Raw genomic sequence first — 20,774 nt, 5'->3', positions numbered from 1 at the left:
TCAAAAAAAAAAAAAGCATTTATATAATCAAGCTGTAAATAAGCTTCGTTTGGATCTGAGGTGGCATGTGGCATCACAGGGGCACAATCATTTGCATATAACTGCCTCCGAAACAAGACAATAATGCTTTTACATCGTTGTCCCCGCCCACTGGTATTCAGTCGATGAGCAGCGCGTGGATCTAAAGTAGTTGTTTACGATAAGATTGTGATAATAACAAGATTGCGATGCCACGCAGACGTTGTGCTGTTCCTGGCTGTGGAAAAACATCTTTGCATAAGCTGCCGAAGGATCCCAACGTCAGAGAAAAATGGATTGTTTATTTTTAACTAAAGTCCTGGGGCCTATACCATGAAGCCGGTTTAGCTGGCTAGCCAGATATGTTTAAGCTTAGCTTGTGCCAATCAGGTACCATTAAAGTGGTTTGGCTTTTAGCAGTGTTCATCTCCTTAGTAACTTACGCTCCACGGCTAACCTGCTCCAGGACAGGTTATGTTCTGGATAAGAGATCTCAAACTGACGTTGGACCAATCAGCTGTGAGCAAAGTGACACACCTCTGATGCAATAAAGTCACTCCCCCTGTTTCTACTCCAAATTAAAGGTCACTACATAGCAAATGGTTTTTAAAGACTAAAGGTCCTTTCACACTGGAAGCGCGAATAATTCGCGCAATGGTTTTATTTTTTGATCAGCTGTTTGTGTAATGAGAGCTTTCACATCGAACGCGAATGTGCTGCGGCGAAAAAACTATGTTTATTTTTTTCGTTTCGATGTCGATTTTTTTTTTTTTTAACACTCGCAGCGACAGAAAAGGCTTAAACCAATCACATACAAGGAAACAAAGGTGACGAAATGTCCAGTTGATGTCATTCAATCAACATTAACCTTTGCCAGGTATGGCATTTCTCACAAGATTACAGCTGTAGTTGTGTTTACAGCTGTACAGATGCAGATGTGTTTGCCCACTATAGGCTACAGATATTATAATCAATACATTGATTTTTTTTTTTATCTAATTGTGTCCGCGAATATAGAAAGTGAATGTGTTTCCGTCAGTACGACTGTGGCACTTAAATGTTTACATTGTGACTCAACTGGAAACACAGCAGCTCCGGATCGAGCCGTTCCTGAAGAGTGTGTGTGTGTGTGTGTGTGTGTGTGTGTGTGTGTGTGTGTGTGTGTGTGTGTGTGTGTGTGTGTGTGTGTGTGTGTGTGTGTGTCGTCAGATGCGCTGCTACCGTCTCAGTCTGGAGGAGCTCCTCAAATTGTCCCATGGACATTTGAAAATGCGTGCGGAACCGGCCATGATAAAGTTTTAGCTCCTGTACAAGATTAGCATCCTCCCCTTCAGACTCTCTGTTCTTTAAGACTGGGTGCAAACCTTCTTCTCTGTCTTTTAAAGAAAATTAAAAGCTTGTCTCCACTGAATGATTACATGTCCGTGTTTCTCAGCTGTCGCCGCAAATGTTTTGGAATGTTGGAGCTCTGAAACGTCGCAAACTCGCGTCGCGGCTGGTGTGAATGGTTTTAAAGCGAACTATTCGCACTTGAAATATTCGCTTTTTCCGGTTCGCTTTTCCGTTACGCGTCCGGTGTGAAAGGGCCTTAAAGCGTCTGGCTTTTAACAATGCTTGTTTAATAAAAATACTTTTGAATGATTTAGATATAATTTATGTAATTATTATACCTGTAATCAATTACACATGTATAATTTTAGTTAATCAATCAATAATAGGCACTTTGTTCAAATTTATATAAATAGCCTATATAAAGGTCATACAAATAAGCTTTAAAATCAATAAATAAAGCTATAAAAATACTACATGCCCAATAAACACAGAACGTTCCCCTAACGTTCCCATATGGTTCCCGTTTGGTTATTTTTGTAGGGAACCAAATAAGAACGTTCTGGGAACGTTCTCTATTTGTTGTGTTTTTGTAACCAAAAGAGAACGTTCCCTGCAGGTTATTTTTGAGGTGTTATTTTATAACCTAAAGAGAACCTTCCCAGAACGTTCCCTGCAGGTTATTTTTGGGGTTTATTTTATAACCTAAAGAGAACCTTCCCAGAAGGTTCCCTGCAGGTTATTTTTGGGGTTTATTTTATAACCTAAAGAGAACCTTCCCAGAACGTTCCCTGCAGGTTATTTTTGGGGTTTATTTTATAACCTAAACAGAACCTTCCCAGAACGTTCCCTGCAGGTTATTTTTGGGGTTTATTTTATAACCTAAACAGAACCTTCCCAGAACGTTCCCTGCAGGTTATTTTTGGGGATTTAAAAATTAACGGTTATTTCGTTTTTACCGACTAACTAACATTAGTTTATCGATCTTTATTGAATAATGGGTTATAATTAATAAATATACCAGTGTAAATAGTGTGATTTCACAGAGATTTGACAAGTAATTGAAGACAACATGATGTTAACCGAGGAGATTTGGTTTAATTACTGACCAAAAGAGAGAAGGCTACGTTCCGTTAATTCAGTGGTAAGAAAATAATGCAGTTATCCCAGTTAAAGTAATCTTTATTCATTATTAATGTCTGTGAATAAAATTCATATTTTAAAACCACATATTGTGTTGAAGTCATTGTTATTTGGCACTTACGTATATACCTGGTTGTGGTAGTAGGTGTCGTCAGTGATACAAGTTACGAAATGCATAATTCAATCTTATTTAATCCTCCATATGAAGGTTTATGTGCTTGAATTATTTCTATTGATTAAATAAGTTCAAAACAAGACATGATTTGTAGTAGGCTACTGATTATTGACGTCCATTCATCCGTTTTCCATGCCGCTTATACCATATGGGACGCGGGCATTGCTGGACGATTACTGACGCACAGCAGGGTAAATTATATCGGAGTAAATCGGTTAGGGGAACGTTCCGGGAACGTTCTGAGAACGTTCTGGGAAGGTTAGGGGAACGTTCTCCAAACCAACAGGGAACGTTCTATTTACGTAAAGAAAACTTTCCTGGCTAACCAATAGAGAACGTTAGGATGTCTGTTCTGGGAACGTTCTGGGAACCAGAAACTAATGTTCCCAGAACGTTCTGGGAACCAAAAATTGTTATCTGGGTGTGACCTTAAATGTTCAATTCTCTCTATATATCAACTAAACTAACTTCATAACTTTTACTTGCATTGACGTAGTAAGATTTTTCTTAAAGTTGTCCACTTTCATAGACAGCTCTTTTCTTCTTGCTAAATGTGTCTAAATTCTTAATATTTTTCAATCATGTAATATTCTACAGAAGAGAGAAGTGAATCTCAGTTTCACTGATCCACAGTGTGTGATTGGCTGGTCACTACTGACGTCACCGTTAAACTCCTAAACTCAGTATCAAAGCCTGAGTTGACAGAGAAAGCTGATGATCAGCATCATGGGACCAACAAAGCCTGAATAGATTGGTTTGGTTTTAACAACTCGAAACTAATCCTGTAACCCTGAGTTTGTTAGACTACCATCATGGTACAGACCCCTGGTATAAATGATTTCTGCACCCAAACTTGACTGTTTTGTTTATTAGACAAAAGGTGCTTCTCAATACTAAAATTGGTGCTTCCACATTTCCACGTTCCGCCGTCCTCCAGCCTGTGACCTGGAAACCGATCATAGTTAGCCATCTTGAAGGACATCTCAATTCTCTAATTGCACCATGAAGAGGCAAGAAACGAGGAGCAAGGAAGCTTCCAGAGGAGCTATGAGTGAGGATGCACAGATGTATCCTATGCGGAAGTCTTTCTTGTTGAGAAGCCTGACGCACGTATAAATTCTCCCCCTTCACATCTGTCACAATCATTTTAATTTATGCTTTACCTTTGGAGATGAAATGGCTTTGAATTGACGCTCGAGTGATCAAGAATATTCCAATATACAAATAATATATATTTTTTAATTTATTCCTCCATCCTCATTTTATTTCCTTGCAGCCTTCCCTCGCATCCTACAAGGGGGTGGAACTGAGACGTGAGGAAAGGAAACGAGGATGTGCAAATAAGAAATGAGAAGCACCCATAATCTCACACATTAGATGTGCTACTCGCTCTTTTATTGATGGCTATTTTATTATAGTTTTAGTATTTATTTAGTATTTTAATATGCCTGTTACAAAAATTCTAAGACATGTTTTATAATTTGTGTGTTTGTTCATTTTGTATGTCCGTTTTATTCACTTTTGTGATTTTAAACAGCAACGTGTGAACTTGACTTTTATTTTGGTATGGCCATGAGACGTCATAAGGCTGTGCCGCGCTCCTGCATCTGTTGTGATTCTGCTGAAGAAAGGTTTGTGTTTAAGCATTTTAAGTGTTTCAATTGATACAAACTGTTTCAACTAAAGCGATGTAGCATTAGTATAACATATTCAATATGATGCTTTATCTAACATTAATGAACGTGCGTGTGTGTGTGTGTGTGTGTGTGTGTGTGTGTGTGTGTGTGTGTGTGTGTGTGTGTGTGTGTGTGTGTGTGTGTGTGTGTGTGTGTGTGTGTGTGTGTGTGTGTGTAAAGTACATCCACACATGAGAAGAAGAATACAAGATATGGTGCGTCTAATTTCGCTCCCAATATCGTGACTTGATTATAAACACCAGTTCGTTCACTGATGACTGATAAATGATTCACTGATTCAAACCGCCGCGCGCTGACGTCATCTGCTGGTCAAAACAGTGTAAATGCAACGAAAACACAAACGTGTGATGACAACTTTAACAAACCAATAGCAAATGTTTCAATTAATGTGCACTAGATTGCATATAATTTACTAATCAATATACAAATATAAACTACAACATGAAGTGTCTTTGTATTTTATGTTCATGAATTTGTAGTGGTAGTTTTGAGTGTTTTTGACTAACCACTAGTTAACTATCACACTGACTCCCTTACTAGTGCGCTGACTACTGAACTAGAGCTTATTGAGAAGCACAGAGATTTAGTTTGGATTTATTTTTCTTTCTTTAATTATTCTCATCAGACAGATGTCCAAACACAGAAGAAAAAACTCCTGGTGAAGCGACGGAGATCCACATGACACTATTATAAAAATGGCATTTATTAAAGAGGAGATTGAAGAAATGAAGATTGAAGAAACATTCAGTGTGAAACAAGAAGATACTGAGGAACAAACAAAGATGGTGTTTATTAAAGAGGAGAGTGAAGACGTGACGATTGAAGAAACATTCAGATTGAAACATGAAGATACTGAGGAACAAACAGGTTGGTTTCATTCTCAAAGCTGAACTCAGTCATTTGCTCTTTATTAAAATCTCCAGCTCCACAGAAATGCATGATATATTTAGTCAGCCACCAATTGTGCAAGTTCTCCCTCTTAAAAAGGTACACTTCAACTATGTGTATGAGAGACAGAATGAGAAAAAAAAATCCATACAATCGCATTGTCTGGCTTTTAAAGAATTTATTAGCAAATTATAACGTGTGGAGGACAGAGGAGCCTCTTAAAGAAGTTACAGGTCTGTGAGAGCCAGGAATCTTGCTTTTTTTGTAGGTGACCAAATACTTATTTTCCACCATCATTTGCAAATAAAAAATCTTTAAAAAAATCTTCTTTAAAAATCAGACAATGTGTTTTTTTTTCTTCTCATTCTGAAGTGTACCTATGATGAACATTACAGGCCTCTCTCATCTTTAAGTGAGAGAACTTGCACAATTGTTGGCTGACTAAATACTTTTTTGCCCCACTGCATATATAAGATGTATGTATGTATGTATGTATGTATGTATGTATGTATGTATGTATGTATATATACACACATATATATATATATATATATATACACACATATATATATATATATAAGGTATGTAACTGTCATAAGAAAAGTGGTTTTGTTGTAGATGAACCTTACGGCTAGAGGCAATGAGGTGACCGGGACAACAGGAATCCGTATGCCAAATTTATTTCACAAAAAAAAAAGTAGATCAAAATCCCACGGTGCCGAAAAATAACATTACAACCAAAAATAAATAAATAAATAAATAAATAAAATTAGACAATACAGGACAGGTTCGTGCCAAATTGCAATATTCTATAATTACACTGCACACAGACGAAGTGGTGGAATCCCGAACACGCTCACGCCACCCCCATACTGAGTATTACGGTGGCCATCTTAACACCATGGCCCCGCCTATGGAACATACCAAACCATGGGGAAATCACACATAACACATCTAACATTTATGCATTTTTAAATATTTTTTTTTTACACATAATACTCTTAAATATATTGCACCCAACCCTTTTATATCATCAATATAAATGTATAATGTGTGTGCACATGTGAAATGCGGGAACGTGCCCCAAAGTCTGTACATAGTCCCGTAGTTGTTTCGTGACAGGTTTTATTTGACATGAAGCAGGTCCCTCATGTAACATTAAACCTAAACCTGCTGAAAAATTCAGAATAAACCAGCATTAATTCCATGTTGATTCAGACTGGTTAGAATTGATGCTGGTTTTTCAGCAGGGAATATCTGCTTCTGAGTAGAAAACAGTAAAAAATAGAGGTGTAACGATACATAAAACTGATGGTTCGGTACATACCTTGGTTTTGAAGTCAGCAGGGGGGAGAAAACTAAACAAAAAATTGCTTCTTTTATATTAAACCATGGTTTTCTGAACAAATTGAGTCTCTGTCTTTAATTAAATGAATTAAATTATAATTAAGTTTCTTAAGGGAAAAAAACTCTGCTAATGCTGTAAACTACATAGGGAGCCCTTACTTACACATAATTTTCTTTAATTTGCTCTATAATTTTAAAGGTTAACAACAGAACCCAAACTATTAGCCTAAATTCAGTTGCTTATTATTTTTAGATATAATATTAACACTAAAATACAAACGTGTAAAGGTAGTTTTTGCATTAACTTCTAAATCTAATTATAAAATTGTTATTTACTTCAATTCGTTATTGAAATATAATAATTTGCGCAGTGGCTGTCGTTTTCATGACAGATTTATTTAAACATACATAAAATAATCCAGAAATCACTAACAGAGGTTCGTTTCAGAAAGGAGGTTAAGTGAAAACTCAGAGTTTCCCTCATTTCAGGGTTAACATACCTCCCATTCTGAAAGGAAAACTCGGAGTATGTCCAACCTGAGAAAGCGGGGTAAATTAAGCCCGTTTCTGAAAGAGATGGCTCACATGGGTGGGCTTGAAGCTCATCCTCACTTGAGTGTTGCTGCCTCCAATGAGGATGAATACTGACTATGTTTGTGTAGGCTCCAAGAGGTGGGCTCAATGTGGTGCACACTCTGGGTTCCTAAGAAAAAGTGCGAAGAGGTCATAATAGATATCGCTTCAATAACCTTATAATGTACACAAATTCATTAGTGGGCACAAATTGCTATCCAATACTTACCCATGAGAGGTTTTACATTAGTCCACAGGTGTTCGTGTGTGAACATTTGGATGTCCCTTTCCGTAACCAGTTAAATGTTAATTTTGGGGCAGTAATGTGCAGCTGTTTCTGTAAAAGGACTGTGCATTGTTCACAATAACCTTGTGCTTAGCACAGTTGAACTAACGCACATTTTCACTGTCCCACCTACTCCATCAACGGCTCCCTTTCCATGACTTGTGGCAAAGAAGTGCCATTCTTGTCACATCACAATTATTCAGTGTTTTCAACCACTTAATGTTTATTTTAGGTTTCAGACATTTAAAAGTGCATGAGTGCTAGCAAAAACCCGGCACGGCTATACGAGCCTGTCACTCGACCCGGTGAGCAACTCCCACTAATCAGTTATATACGCCTGCAACTCGACCAATCAGGGCAATATGCGCTTCTCGCCGTCACAGCTTAATGCACCTGCTTTGTGTCTCGTGAGCGTTAAATGCGGGTCTCACTAGATCCAGTCACCACAGATTGCGCCTGTCATGTGACCCATTTTCTTGAATTACTGTAAAACAACCAAATATGACCAGGAAAACGAATTCTGATTCTGAAAGTTTTTGTCATTAATATCTACCTATGTTTAGACTAGATTTGACAATACATTTCAATATAAATGTTAATACTGTTATTATATTGTGTTAAAGAGGCCAGGTATATTTATCTGAAATAGCCAGTGATGTAGTTGCTTTATAACAGTTAACCTAAAATGACACAAAAATGCAATATATGTATAAATACAATTTTTTTTATTACAGTATTTCACCAACAATTACTTGTAAGAACAATTCCATGCATAAAAACAATATTCACGCATTTCTATGATCAGTGTTATTTACACACATTTTAATAAATATATTACTATAAATATGTGTAAACGTGTATATAAATTGTTATTTAAATAACAATATTTACATAAATTACCTGAATGCAGTTGTAGCTTTATCACACATGATTACATTTCTGCTGTTGAAGTGCCATCAAAACCAACTTTTCACCCCTTTAAAAGAGAAATATGACCGGTATAAACTTACAGTACATGTTGTTTGTTAGTGCTGTTTTATTTGTTATTTTTGTCCAGTTTGTGGTTATCAGGGGTGTGAACAGTCTGCTCAATGGAGAACATGGCCACAGAAAACTTCTTCCCCTCTTCAGGCATACTGTCCACTTTTGCTGGGCCATGTGGATCTCTGCCCTGTTCTTTTGTTGGTTGAGTTGTTTCTGAAGGCGAAAGGGGGTCAAACACAGTATTAGTATGGTGTTCCTTATAATCCTTTAAGTGAGTGTATGTAAGTACTATAAAAATATTAGGCTTCAATTTTAACTTAATTACAATTAGTATACATTCATATTAAAAGTAATAAGATTGATAATGTTGCAAAATATCACAAATTTCACAGAGCACTTGTCAACGTATAAAGAATATTATGCTTACCATCACAGAATCCGGTGGCTAGAATTTACTTTTCCATGTTCTCCCATCTTGCTGCCACATTAACCTCCATTTCCTGGGGAGTGTTATTATGGTTCTCCGGACGTTTCAAGAGATGGACTGGTAGTTGTGAAAAAAAGGTTAGTGAAAATGAGCATGTGAATGTGGCATAAATATCGCTTAAAGTTTTGAAATGCATTTTAAAGTAACTCTCACCTGGCAGTTCAAATGCAACTTTCCAGTTTGTGTCAGCGATGACAACAGATGGGTGATGTCCACAGCGGTAACAGAAATAGCTGTAGGAATATTTTCTGAGAGCGCAGAAGTTATAAAAAGCTTTCCTTAGGGAGTTGTATGGCACTTTAGTCCCAGAATGAGACTCAATTATACGCAACATCCGCCCAACAGCAATGTGATTCTGCAGACAAAAAAAAAAAAGTTTTTAAACACGTCAATATTTTTTGTATGTGTTTAATTTAGTACAAACATGTCCCACAGTTGATTGTACATACTCACCGAAAGACTATTTGTAAGAAGAGGTCATAAGAACATAAGGGTATGGAAAGAAAGACCCTGTTGTTGTAATTATGAAATCCAGAATTGTACTCCTGAAAACGAACTAGGTTTCTGCAAACTGGGCACTCCTTTCCATAGACTGAAATACCTACATGAAAACACAACAACATACATTTATTGGCATTTCCCTTTTAATATATGAACAATTTCTATAAGTGGCTAAAGTGTAAAAATTGTACAGAATGCCCTACCTTTGTTCTGCGAAAATATCCCATAAACTGTTGCCTGTGTTATGATAAAAACATTAAGTTCAGGAGGACACGGACCAGGACAGTAAGGACAATTTGCCTCTGCAGGCTCAAAGTTCTCTGGAACGGGCTTCTCTGTCTTTGTTAAATCCAGTGGAAGATCCTCTGGGATTCTCTTGGAATTCCACAAGTAGTTGGTCATAGTGATCACAATAATAAGTGTGTATTCTGGCTGAAAGTGCATACCAAGATTTCCACTGACCATTTCCTCACGATCTTCAATGTCCTCATTTGAGGTCTCCACTGCATTTTTGACCAAGTGAGGATGCTCTTGGAACAGCCACCACATGGACAAGTATCTATGTACACTGCCAGATCCATTTACCTGATTTTGTTTCAAATGTTGAAAGTGCCCTCCCAAACTTACACCAGTTGTCCTTTTCACCAGTGTACACTGAGAAGATGTATCGATCAACTGTGTTCCCCCCAGAAAATTGGAGAAACAAAGTCAACTTCCTCGGAGTTGGCACGTTGGTAGAGTGCCATACATTCTTCTTGCCTCAATGTTGAGATGAGTCCAGTACTGGTGGGGGAATATATGCATGGGCTCCTCTCTAGGTGGTAGTATTCTTTACCAGGGTTTCCACTTTGGGCAGCTATGCTCATAAAGTCCCTACATTCCTCCACTTCACAATCATACAGCCGTGCTGGTAAACACTTGTCGTTGTCTCAGAGTCCATTTTTTGGGGTCAATGCAAATCATGGGTTCTTGTCCATCATGCTGCTTTCTTTCGTGTCTTTTCAAGTTCGAGGTGCTGAAATGAAGAATGTTGGACTTGGTCAGTTACAACAGGGACTGAAGGTTGTTCCACATCTGAGAAAAATAAGATGCATTCCATTTAGACTATGACCATTTCAGTTATAAACCACTGTTGAATCTCTACTTCTCAGAGAAATATACATCACAATATACAGCAAGTATATCAAAATTGATTGGTACATTTAAGAAGTATAGGCCTATGCATAAATACAGACAAACAAACAAATAAATAAATAAATCTTAAGCCAATCATGATCAATAATTAAAGGTTCACGTCACGCAATGGTCTTTTTGTTTTCTGCAAAACCTTTAGGTGTGTTTGGAGAACAAAAAATTCAGAGTTTGACTTCTAGCATCGTTGCACAGACTGATCGGTCTATGACATCAAAGTACCGCTTTGGAATCGCTCTCGCTGTACTTTTTTTATATCTTCATCAATCGGTGTGTGAAACAACGCTTCACTTGCGGATATTGTCCAAAACATTCATTATTTGAACCGTGGTTCACCTTAATGTCACATCGCATCACCTCAAGTACGTCATCCACTAGGAATACAGAAGAGTACATTTTCCCACAAGAGTGAAAGAGGTCTTGAACATTGAATATTTTCATTGATATATTTTTGAACCTTACACCATAATGTGACAGAGTATGTACAGTGCCAAAATAAGTGCAAGGCGGTTTCCTCATATTTGTCACAAAAAACAATTGACATTTTTGTAAATAATGACTTGCTGGATAAAATCTGAAAATAGACTTTCTTTGTCACCGTGACGTAAATTTACTCATCAGCACAGTTCATTGATTCTGCCCTCACATAATTATTATCCTATTATATGTAGCCTATACCGGGCTCTCGAGCATAAATATAATGACGCCACCATTCCTAGGCTACACAATCTTAGGCTGCATATTGCATAACTTTTAAGTTTTTATGTCTTAACTGTCTTTTTCTAGGTATTAACTAATTCTTTACTGTCTGCTTTCAGACCTTTTTATGTAGGCCTAGCCTCTATCTACCGGTATCGTAAAAAAAAACTAAACTAAAACAATACCCTATCCATCACTCATTCTGTTTACGCCAAATTCTGACTCTACCATCTGAATGTCTCAACAGCAATCGAGACTCATCAGACCAGGCAACATTTTTCCAGTCTTCAACTGTCCAATTTTGGTGAGCTTGTGCAAATTGTAGCCTCTTTTTCCTGTTTGTAGTGGAGATGAGTGGTACCCGGTGGGGTCTTCTGCTGTTGTAGCCCATCCGCCTCAAGGTTGTGCGTGTTGTGGCTTCACAAATGCTTTGCTGCATACCTCGGTTGTAACGAGTGGTTATTTCAGTCAAAGTTGCTCTTCTATCAGCTTGAATCAGTCGGCCCATTCTCCTCTGACCTCTAGCATCAACAAGGTATTTTCGCCCACAGGACTGCCGCATACTGGATGTTTTTCCCTTTTCACACCATTCTTTGTAAACCCTAGAAATGGTTGTGCGTGAAAATCCCAGTAACTAAGCAGATTGTGAAATACTCAGACCGGCCCGTCTGGCACCAACAACCATGCCACGGTCAAAATTGCTTAAATCACCTTTCTTTCCCATTCTGACATTCAGTTTGGTGTTCAGGAGATTGTCTTGACCAGGACCACACCCCTAAATGAATTGAAGCAACTGCCATGTGATTGGTTGATTAGACAATTGCATTAATGAGAAATTGAACAGGTGTTCCTAATAATCCTTTAGGTGAGTGTATATCCTAATTAAATTTATAATCAAAGCATTAATCGATATTATATTATTATATCATATATTATTATAATGATTTTTAATGATTCTTTCCTGTTATTATGTTGCTTAATCAATAGAAACACTGATTATTTGTTTCTTCATATGTTTTCTAAAGTTTGTATTTGGTCTCTGAGGAGTGACTGAGGGTCTGGCCCATGCCAGGAGTGCAATAAAAGTGCTTACTCACTTAGCCCGGCTTCCAGAGATGAAATATGGATTTGTCTTTTTACTTTATATTAAAATGTATTCATTTTATATTTTCTTTTACTGAAACACTAAATAATTATGGTGAATACTGTCTGTACCTCTGAGAGAAAGCACATGTTATCAGTATGTTTTGGGAAACTTTTTGGTCAGAGCTGGAGCTCAACCAACTCCAACCTTGGAGAGACTGTGTATGTGCGCAGTATTCTGTGTCACAGATCAGAATTGAAGGTGTACAATGGGCATCCTAGGGAGAGTGACAGGATGTTGTTCTGGACAAGCTGGCGCCTGCTCCAGACCTGGAAGGTCACTACGTGCCTAATTCCGGGGTGAAATCGTCAACAAGTGATCTATGGAGACGTGAATCTGATTAACTGACAATGTGTGAAGATTTACTATGACTATTCTGTTTGGCTAAGAGAAAACAGAATCATTCAACTTGCAGTAATGACGTAGCTAGACCTTGAAAACAGTATAACTGTTGAGAAATTGTATGTCCCTCAGTCACTCCTCAGCAGTGTTGGGAATAACGGCGTTATAGATAAACGGCGTTACTAACGGAATTATTTTTTTCAGTCACGAGTAATCAAACGAATTACTGTTTCTTCCGTTACAACGGCGTTAGCGTTACTGAGAAAAAAAATGTGGCGTTACTATAATTGCGCTCACTGAAGCGGTTTTCATCCGAACAGGCTCTCTGTCAGTCGGACCTACAACGTGTGTGTGTGTGCGCGTGTGTGCGCGTGTGTGTGTGAGTGCGTGTGCGTGGTGGGGGGTGGGTTGGGTGGTACACATAACTGATGATGATTGGTGGGTGGGAGACAAGGTTGAGGTTGATAGGTTGAGTTCACACACACATACACACACACACACACACCTATGACGCACACGCATCAGCAATGGCAAGTCCAACGACTTCAAAGGTAGCTTTTGCAAACTGGAAGTATAAGCGCTACTTTTTCCTCGTTGAGGTGAAAGGTAAGAATGTTTATGTAACGTGCAGCTTATGCCGAGGAAGAAAGAGTCTCTCCACGTCGCTGGCCAGTAATTCTAATATAATGAAGTCTCACATCATCACAGCCACAACATTAGTGGCTAAAAAACAGGTGATAACGTGAGCTCCACTACCAGAGGAGTAGTAAAGTACTGATAATATTTACACAATATTTACACTATAGTAGGCCTATTGATAATATTTACAATAATTATATTGAATTTGATAGGTGTCTCTCACATTGTCCCACAGCAACATTACAATAGTGTACATTAAAGGGGGGGTGAAATGCTGTTTCATGCATACTGATCTTTTTGCACTGTTAAAGACTTGGATTCCCATGCTAAACATGGACACAGTTTTAAAAGCTAAGGTGGACGTTTGATGGGAGTATTTCTTTGCCAAAATTAGTACTTCCTGTTAGTCATAAGTTTCGGAAAGTTTTTTTCGATCATGGGTCCGCTTGACGTCAACAGGGCGGAATTTCCTTGTATGGGCCGTACGGACAATTCTACCGGAAGAGCGCGCGCGCGCGAGAGAGAGAGAGAGAGAGAGAGAGAGAGAGAGAGAGCGCGTGAAAGCAATAGGCTACGCCCATCAAAGCGCTGGCTCGTAGCCAAATAACCCCGCGTTAAGGCAAAAGTGGATGGAAATTGCTTTTCCGGATTTTCAAATCGCCTAATACTGAAGGATGGAGCGGTCCCAACGTTGGAACCGCAGGCAGTGAGTAAGACTGCTTCAAATGTCTGTTTTTGCCTATGCCCATCAAGTTGCCCAAACATGACCACGTATTGATCAATGGAGCATGCGATGTATAGTGTGTACATTTGTTTAGCTGGCCACTATATGTGTATGTTTGTGTATTGTAAAAGCACTCCAAACAACAATACACAAAGAATGGGGAAATATGTTAAACTAAATAAGCGCGCTTCTTCATTCAAATGCGCTACTATTCCATGTCTTTCTATGTAAACACTAGCTTGACGCGCAAAACCAGTCCGCTTACTACAAATCATGTCTACACAAACCACGCGTAAACACACACACACACACACACACACACACACACACACACACACACACACGCACGATATAATTAAAGTATAAATGTGTAAATAACACAAGCCGCTAAGCATATTATATAGTTAGTGTAACTTATACCACATAGAGATGTCCTGCTCTAGTCGTTTTTGCTGCTGCTCCTGTTCAACTTCAGCCTCTGGGTCTGATTCCGGATCATAGATGTATGGCTGTATCTGATTAAAAGCCATTTTTTATGTTGAATAAAGTTTTTTCCCGCTTTTAGGGATGACGCAGCTTTCAGACGCACTCAACACAGTAACAGCGGCGCGCGCTCGACATTCTTTAGCTCCGCCCACACGATACGCCCCCAGCCGCACGGCTTTTTTCGGAAAGACTCGGAACAGCGCATCTTCCTGTTATAATTATAATAAAAATAAAGACTTTTCGGAGATATGCAGGATGCAATGCTACTCTATAGGTACTCAAGATTGACATGAGACTGACTGAAACTGAGTGCCCCCCCCCCCTATAATGTACAATGTTTTATAATAAAAATATTCTATTTAGTGTCCAATTCATTCATTTAACATATTTAATATTGGGGGCATCCAAGTTATTTGACATATTTGAACATTTGAAAAAAAAAGTAACACAGTAGTTACTTTCCCTGGTAATTAGTTACTTTTATAATGATGTAACTCAGTTACTATTTGTAAGAAGTAACTAGTAACTATAACTAATTACTTTTTTAAAGTAACGTGCCCAACACTGCTCCTCAGAGACCAACTACAAACTTTAGAAAACATATATGAAGAAACAATAAACAATCAGTGGTTCTATTGATTAAGTAACATCATAACTGGAAAGAGGATATATATATATATATATATATATATATATATATATATATATATATATATATATATATATATATATATATATATATATATATATATATATATATATATATATATATATATATATATATATATATAGGTATATTGAAGCGGCAGCGGATTTCAGAATCCGCACCCTTCAATATACATAGTTAAGTGCCTTTTTTGATATGTCTTCTTAACTCCATCTTATTTTATGGCAATAGAATCTTTCCTCCCAGGGCTTGTCGTGAGATGTCATCCTGGACATAAAACTGCTTAACCTTTTCTTTAACATGGTCTGTTGTAACGAATAGACCTATTTGTTTAATTTCACTGTGCTCAACTAATCCAACTGCATCAACAATCTTTTTCATCACTGCTTTTTGTTGTTTGGACTTTGAGGAAGAGCAGTAAGGGCTCGTTTGACTGCCCTCCCAAGAGACTGCTTACTCTTGTATGCTGGTACAAGAGCCCCTTGTACATCTAAACATTGATGTTTAAAGGGGTGGTAAAACACATTCTTTTGAAGGCTTGACTGTGTTTGTGGGGTGCACTGTAACGTGTTCATGCTTCGTTTAAAAAAAAAAAATCATTATTTTTCATATATTTGACCTTTATTCTACACTGCTCTGTGCCTCCTTGTAAAATGGTCTGATGGTTTCCGGGTTGTATGAAGCCAGTCCCTCAAAAATACGCGATGGGCTCTGATTGGTTAGCTGGCCCAGTGTGTTGTGATTCGCTAACCGCAGTGCACGTTTGTCGGAAACGTCACGCCCCTTCCCTTTACCGGTAGACTGTTCTTTGGTTAGTATTAGAAACAATGGCGTCAATAAAACCATACCAATCTGAGCCCGAATCAGACCCAGGACATTTTAGTGAAGATGATCGAGCAGAACCTGTTCAGTCCTCTAGAGTAAAGACTGCGGATCTATAGTGATCGCTGCTGAATGGCACTTTTGTATTTTTAGAACGATTATAGCCAAATATCTGTCGCAAGAACTATTAACCCAAAACAAACACTAAACATTGGCTTTACTAGTAGCCAAATCACACACAGAACCATGTTTAGCAAGCCTGTAGATAAACAATACATAAAAGCTCTAATCAAAGAATCATTTACACTAATGCCAAGTTTGCTGTGGAGATTTTAACGTTAGTGTTTGTAATGTTAGGTGTTCGTCGGATAACGTTAAGTATGAATGAGCATTTAACAGACTGGTTTGCAGAACAGCGTTGTCATCTGTTTACTTCCTTGCTACAACCTATTACAGGAAAACACATCGATGAAAAATAAATCAGACTTACAGGTTGTGGCCCGTAAACAGCTTCTGTTTGTAAATCCAGCTTTCAGGACAAGCCGTGGTGCAAATCCTGCATTGAACTCGCGAAGATTGTGGAAGTTGTCCTCCGTGAAATGTGCAGCGGGAGCCCCGCGCGTCGTGCATCCACACACTGGCAGTGTTTGTCTCGTGCAGCTGGCGTTGTGCGAATCCTGGATTGAACTCGCGAAGATTGAGGAGGCTTTCCTCAGTGAGATGTGCAGCGGGAGCCCCGCGCGCGTCGTGCATGATTCACACTGGCAGTGTTTGTCTCGCTGAACCGCTCATGAATTGCAACGGACGAATATTGTCCATTATGTCACATTTTCCAGTCTTCTCCGACCCTGTCTGTCTCGTGATTTATGATGGGCAGCATATATCTGCGACCTGTTCCCCTCTGTCTCAAACACACGTGCATATAACATACTGTATGTTAAACGCTCTGCAACGCGCCCCCGTCCCTAGGAAGGAAAGCAAGTACCCTGCAATCCGGATGAAAATAACAGCGTTTCGTCGGCATTGCAGCAACACCACTCCAGCCTATACCACTATACCACAACAACAGCGATACAAAATGGCCTCGCCCCCCCCCCCTATTTAATATTCTCGGAGGAGGGGTTTATGTAAATATTGAGGCTGGTGATGTCACCAACCCTGGAGGAATGCCTGTAGTCGCCTACTGGCCGTTTGCTGTAGTTCTTAGAAATGGATTTCTTTAAAAGCAAATATCTCCCTTTGCTTTAAACTTTGAACATTGTAACTTTGCAGATGTTGTTTATGCTCAAGCAGCAACATTACACGCTAGCTAAAGTTAGAATAGTGAAATCGTGGTTTACCACCCCTTTAAGACGGAACGTCCTTTTCTTTCTTTTGCAAGAGTGCACACTCTTTCTTTATCCTCATTAGTTTGCAGAGTTTTTTTCTGACCTTTTCCTCTCCTTTTCTTTGTAGTTTTCATAATTTTTGTGCCTTTCCCTGAAAGCTGTAGCAGTTCGCTGCTCAAAAGAAACAAAAATAACTAATAGTCATACTGTTCAAATAACTATCTTTCCAACTTCATAAAAGTTATAAAAATTTGTGCAAACGAAAGTTTAAAGGCGGAAACGAAAAGAGGTGTGGTTTTGGTGATTTCGTTGGGAAAAGTGAAAGCAGAAAAGAGGGAGGAAGGAGGAAAACGGAAGTGAGAGCCTGGTGGGGAAGTTGTTGGAAGCAGAGGGTGGAAAAGTAAAGGAGGAAAGTGAGGCGTCAGTTTATCAGCGTGTCGTGAAGGTATTCCCGGGATTACTTTTGAGGGGTTAAAGACCGATAATCTGCGGTGTGGAACAGCCGAGGCGGATGGTCGAACGGATTCAAAGTAAGGGCGCTGAGCGAGCTGTAACAGGGACGCCGTCATCGCTTCAAAGCTTCAGCTAAAAAGAAATCAAGAAATATTCCCTTCTAAAACAAAACTCAGCAGCCTCTGGGTCTTCAGCGGTTCGGATTTAGGAACATCAAAATGACTGCTGTGTTCGTTATTACACCCAACAACACAACACCACAATCGCTTAGACGCCATTCTGCTGCAGCGAATCAACAATGGCGGACTGATGACAGCTCGCTCAGGGCGGGTCTGTGTTGAAACGCTGCTGTCAATCAACAATCTTAGGAGGGGCGTACACCGTGTAACGTCACACAGTCAGACGGCTCGATTTGAGACAGGGGAAAATATATAAGGAGATTAAAAAAAAACACTGGCTGTATTTTTATCATTATAGGATGGTTGTGTACAGGCACTGCCAACACACATTTCCGTATAATCAACTTGTAAAAGTGCATGTACCATTCTATGACCCCTTTAATTCCTGCCTTTTTTCTTTCTACTCCACACGGTCCCTTCAAACTATTATTATTCTTTTTTGTGGACACCAAACATATTGTTCGATTTAATTTCGTTTTCATTATTTATTTACTTATATTGTGGACTATTTTTGGACTATTTTTTGTTGGTTTTAAAGGGCCTATCACCCTATTACTGAGTTGCTGGCCGTGCGAAAAGACGCACGAAAGAAATTAATCACCTTGTAACGCGTCTATTTATTTTCTAATATTTTGAGGGCTTAAGTTTTTGTGGACATTGAGTGCTTGAATTAGGGGCCAAGCACCGAAGGTGCGAAGGCACCTATTGAAACCGTTCCCGTTCCTATTATTATTATTAGGGGCCAAGCACCGAAGGTGCGAAGGCACCTATTGAAACCGTTCCCGTTCCTATTATTATTATTATTCATCTTCTTCTTCTTCTTCTTCTTCTTCTTCTTCCGCCACGAAGTCTATGGCAGCCCATAGAACCGTATGGTAAAAAGTTATGAAATTTGGCACACTTATAGAGGACGGTCTGAAGTGTCTCCATAGCAAATTTGGAGTCTCTAATTCAATCCCTCTAGCGCCACCATCAGTCCAAAATTGGACTCATGTTTATGTTAATAACTTTTGAACCATAAGGGCTAGAAACAAAATTCTTTTTTCCTCCGATTCCTTGGCTCAAGACAATTCGATTGCACCCTATGACGTCATTTTCCGCCATGATAATTTTCCCGCCATTTTTAATTAACCGAAAAACCTACTTTTGCGAACTCGTCCTAGACGGTTCATCCGATTTGTACAAAAATTGAACCAGATTATCTTCAGCCCATGCTGACAAAAAATCTTGCAAATCAAGTTGATTCGTCAAATCGTTTTTGATAAACGCGCACACAAATTTTACGTAGCGGTTGCAAAAACCCACTTAAGGCAATATCTCCGAAACGCTTTATCGTATTCAAACCAAACTTGGTACATGTCATCACAATCATGACTTGAGGCAACATACAGCGTTTCGGCGCAGCGCCACCTACTGGTCCGGAGATACAAAAAATGGCTGTTTTTGCTTATAACTTCTGAACCGTTTGTCCAAAAATCATAAAAGTGGTCTCGTTATATTCAGGACGACATGCCGAGTTGTCTGATATTCAATTTTACCATATCGGCCATTTTGGCTGTCGGCCATTTTGAATTATGTGCTAAAATGCTATATTTTACAAATGCATTAGTGTATTGTTACTAAACTTGGTATGTGTCTTCCACTCCATGCCCTGAAGGTACTCAACAAGTTTTGGGGCAGTGCCACCTTGTGGTCAAAAGTTATAACAAACTTGACAAAAATGCTAATAACTTTTGATTTAATTAGCTTAGTATAATGACACTGGTCATAATACATTAATTGGCTCATGCCAATTCAATTGCACCCTATGACGTCATTTTCGGTCATGATAATTTCCCCGCCATATTTAATTTTCCAAAAAACCTACTTTTGCGAACTCGTCCTAGACGGTTTGTCAGATTTGCACGAAAATTGAACCAGATCATCTTCAGACCATGCTGACAAAAAATCTTGCAAATCAAGTTGATTCGTCAAATCATTTGCGATAAGCGCGCAAACAAATTTTACGTAGCGGTTGCAAAAACACACTTAAGGCAATATCTCCGCAACGCTTTATCGTATTCAAACCAAACTTGGTACATGTCATCACAAGCATGACTTGAGGCAACATACAGCGTTTCGGCGCAGCGCCACCTACTGGTCCGGAGATACGAAAAATTCCTATTTTTGCTTATAACTTCTGAACTGTTTGTCCAAAAATCATAAAAGTGGTCTCGTTACATTCAGGACGGCATGCCGAGTCGTCTGATATTCAATTTTACCATGTCGGCCATTTTGGCTGTCGGCCATTTTGAATTTTGTCAAAAAATGCTATATTTTACAAATGCATTAGTATATTGTTACTAAACTCGGTATGTGACTTCCTTGCTATGCCCTGAAGGTACTCAAAAAGTTTTAGGGCAGTGCCACCTTGTGGTCAAAAGATATAACAAACTTGACAAAAATGCTAATAACTTTTGATTAAATTAGCCTAGTATATTGAAACTGGTCATAATAGAGTCATTGGCTCATGCCGATTCAATTGCAACCTATGATGTCATTTTCGGTCATGATAATTTCCCCGCCATTTTTAATTTTCCAAAAAACCTACTTTTACGAACTCGTCCTAGACGGTTTGTCCGATTTGCACGAAAATTGAACCAGATCATCTTCAGACCATGCTGACAAAAAAT

The 20,774-nt window shown here is 38.8% G+C and overlaps 2 protein-coding genes across 2 annotated transcripts in view; both read left to right on the top strand.

Annotated features, from left to right (window-relative positions):
- Positions 1–4,270: 4,270 nt before the first annotated feature.
- LOC307126514 (uncharacterized protein) overlaps positions 4,271–20,774 on the top strand; it is a 32,494-nt gene continuing 15,990 nt past the window's right edge. The window contains exons 1-2 of the mRNA XM_079817075.1: positions 4,271–4,296; positions 4,988–5,229. Of these exons, the coding sequence (XP_079673201.1) occupies positions 5,058–5,229 (172 nt within the window). The 5' untranslated portion in view covers positions 4,271–4,296; positions 4,988–5,057. The remainder of the gene's footprint in view (positions 4,297–4,987; positions 5,230–20,774) is intronic.
- The window catches only part of LOC307126511 (uncharacterized protein), a 965,522-nt gene continuing 949,888 nt past the window's right edge, over positions 5,141–20,774 (top strand). The window contains exon 1 of the mRNA XM_079817071.1: positions 5,141–5,174. The gene's annotated coding sequence lies outside the window, so the exon portion shown is untranslated. The remainder of the gene's footprint in view (positions 5,175–20,774) is intronic.

This window comes from Gobio gobio, assembly GCF_949357685.1.
Source record: "Gobio gobio genome assembly, chromosome: 5".
Classification (NCBI taxonomy): Eukaryota; Metazoa; Chordata; class Actinopteri; order Cypriniformes; family Gobionidae; genus Gobio; species Gobio gobio.
Note: the sequence above shows the minus strand (reverse complement) of the source record. Positions and strands in the feature narration are given on the sequence as shown.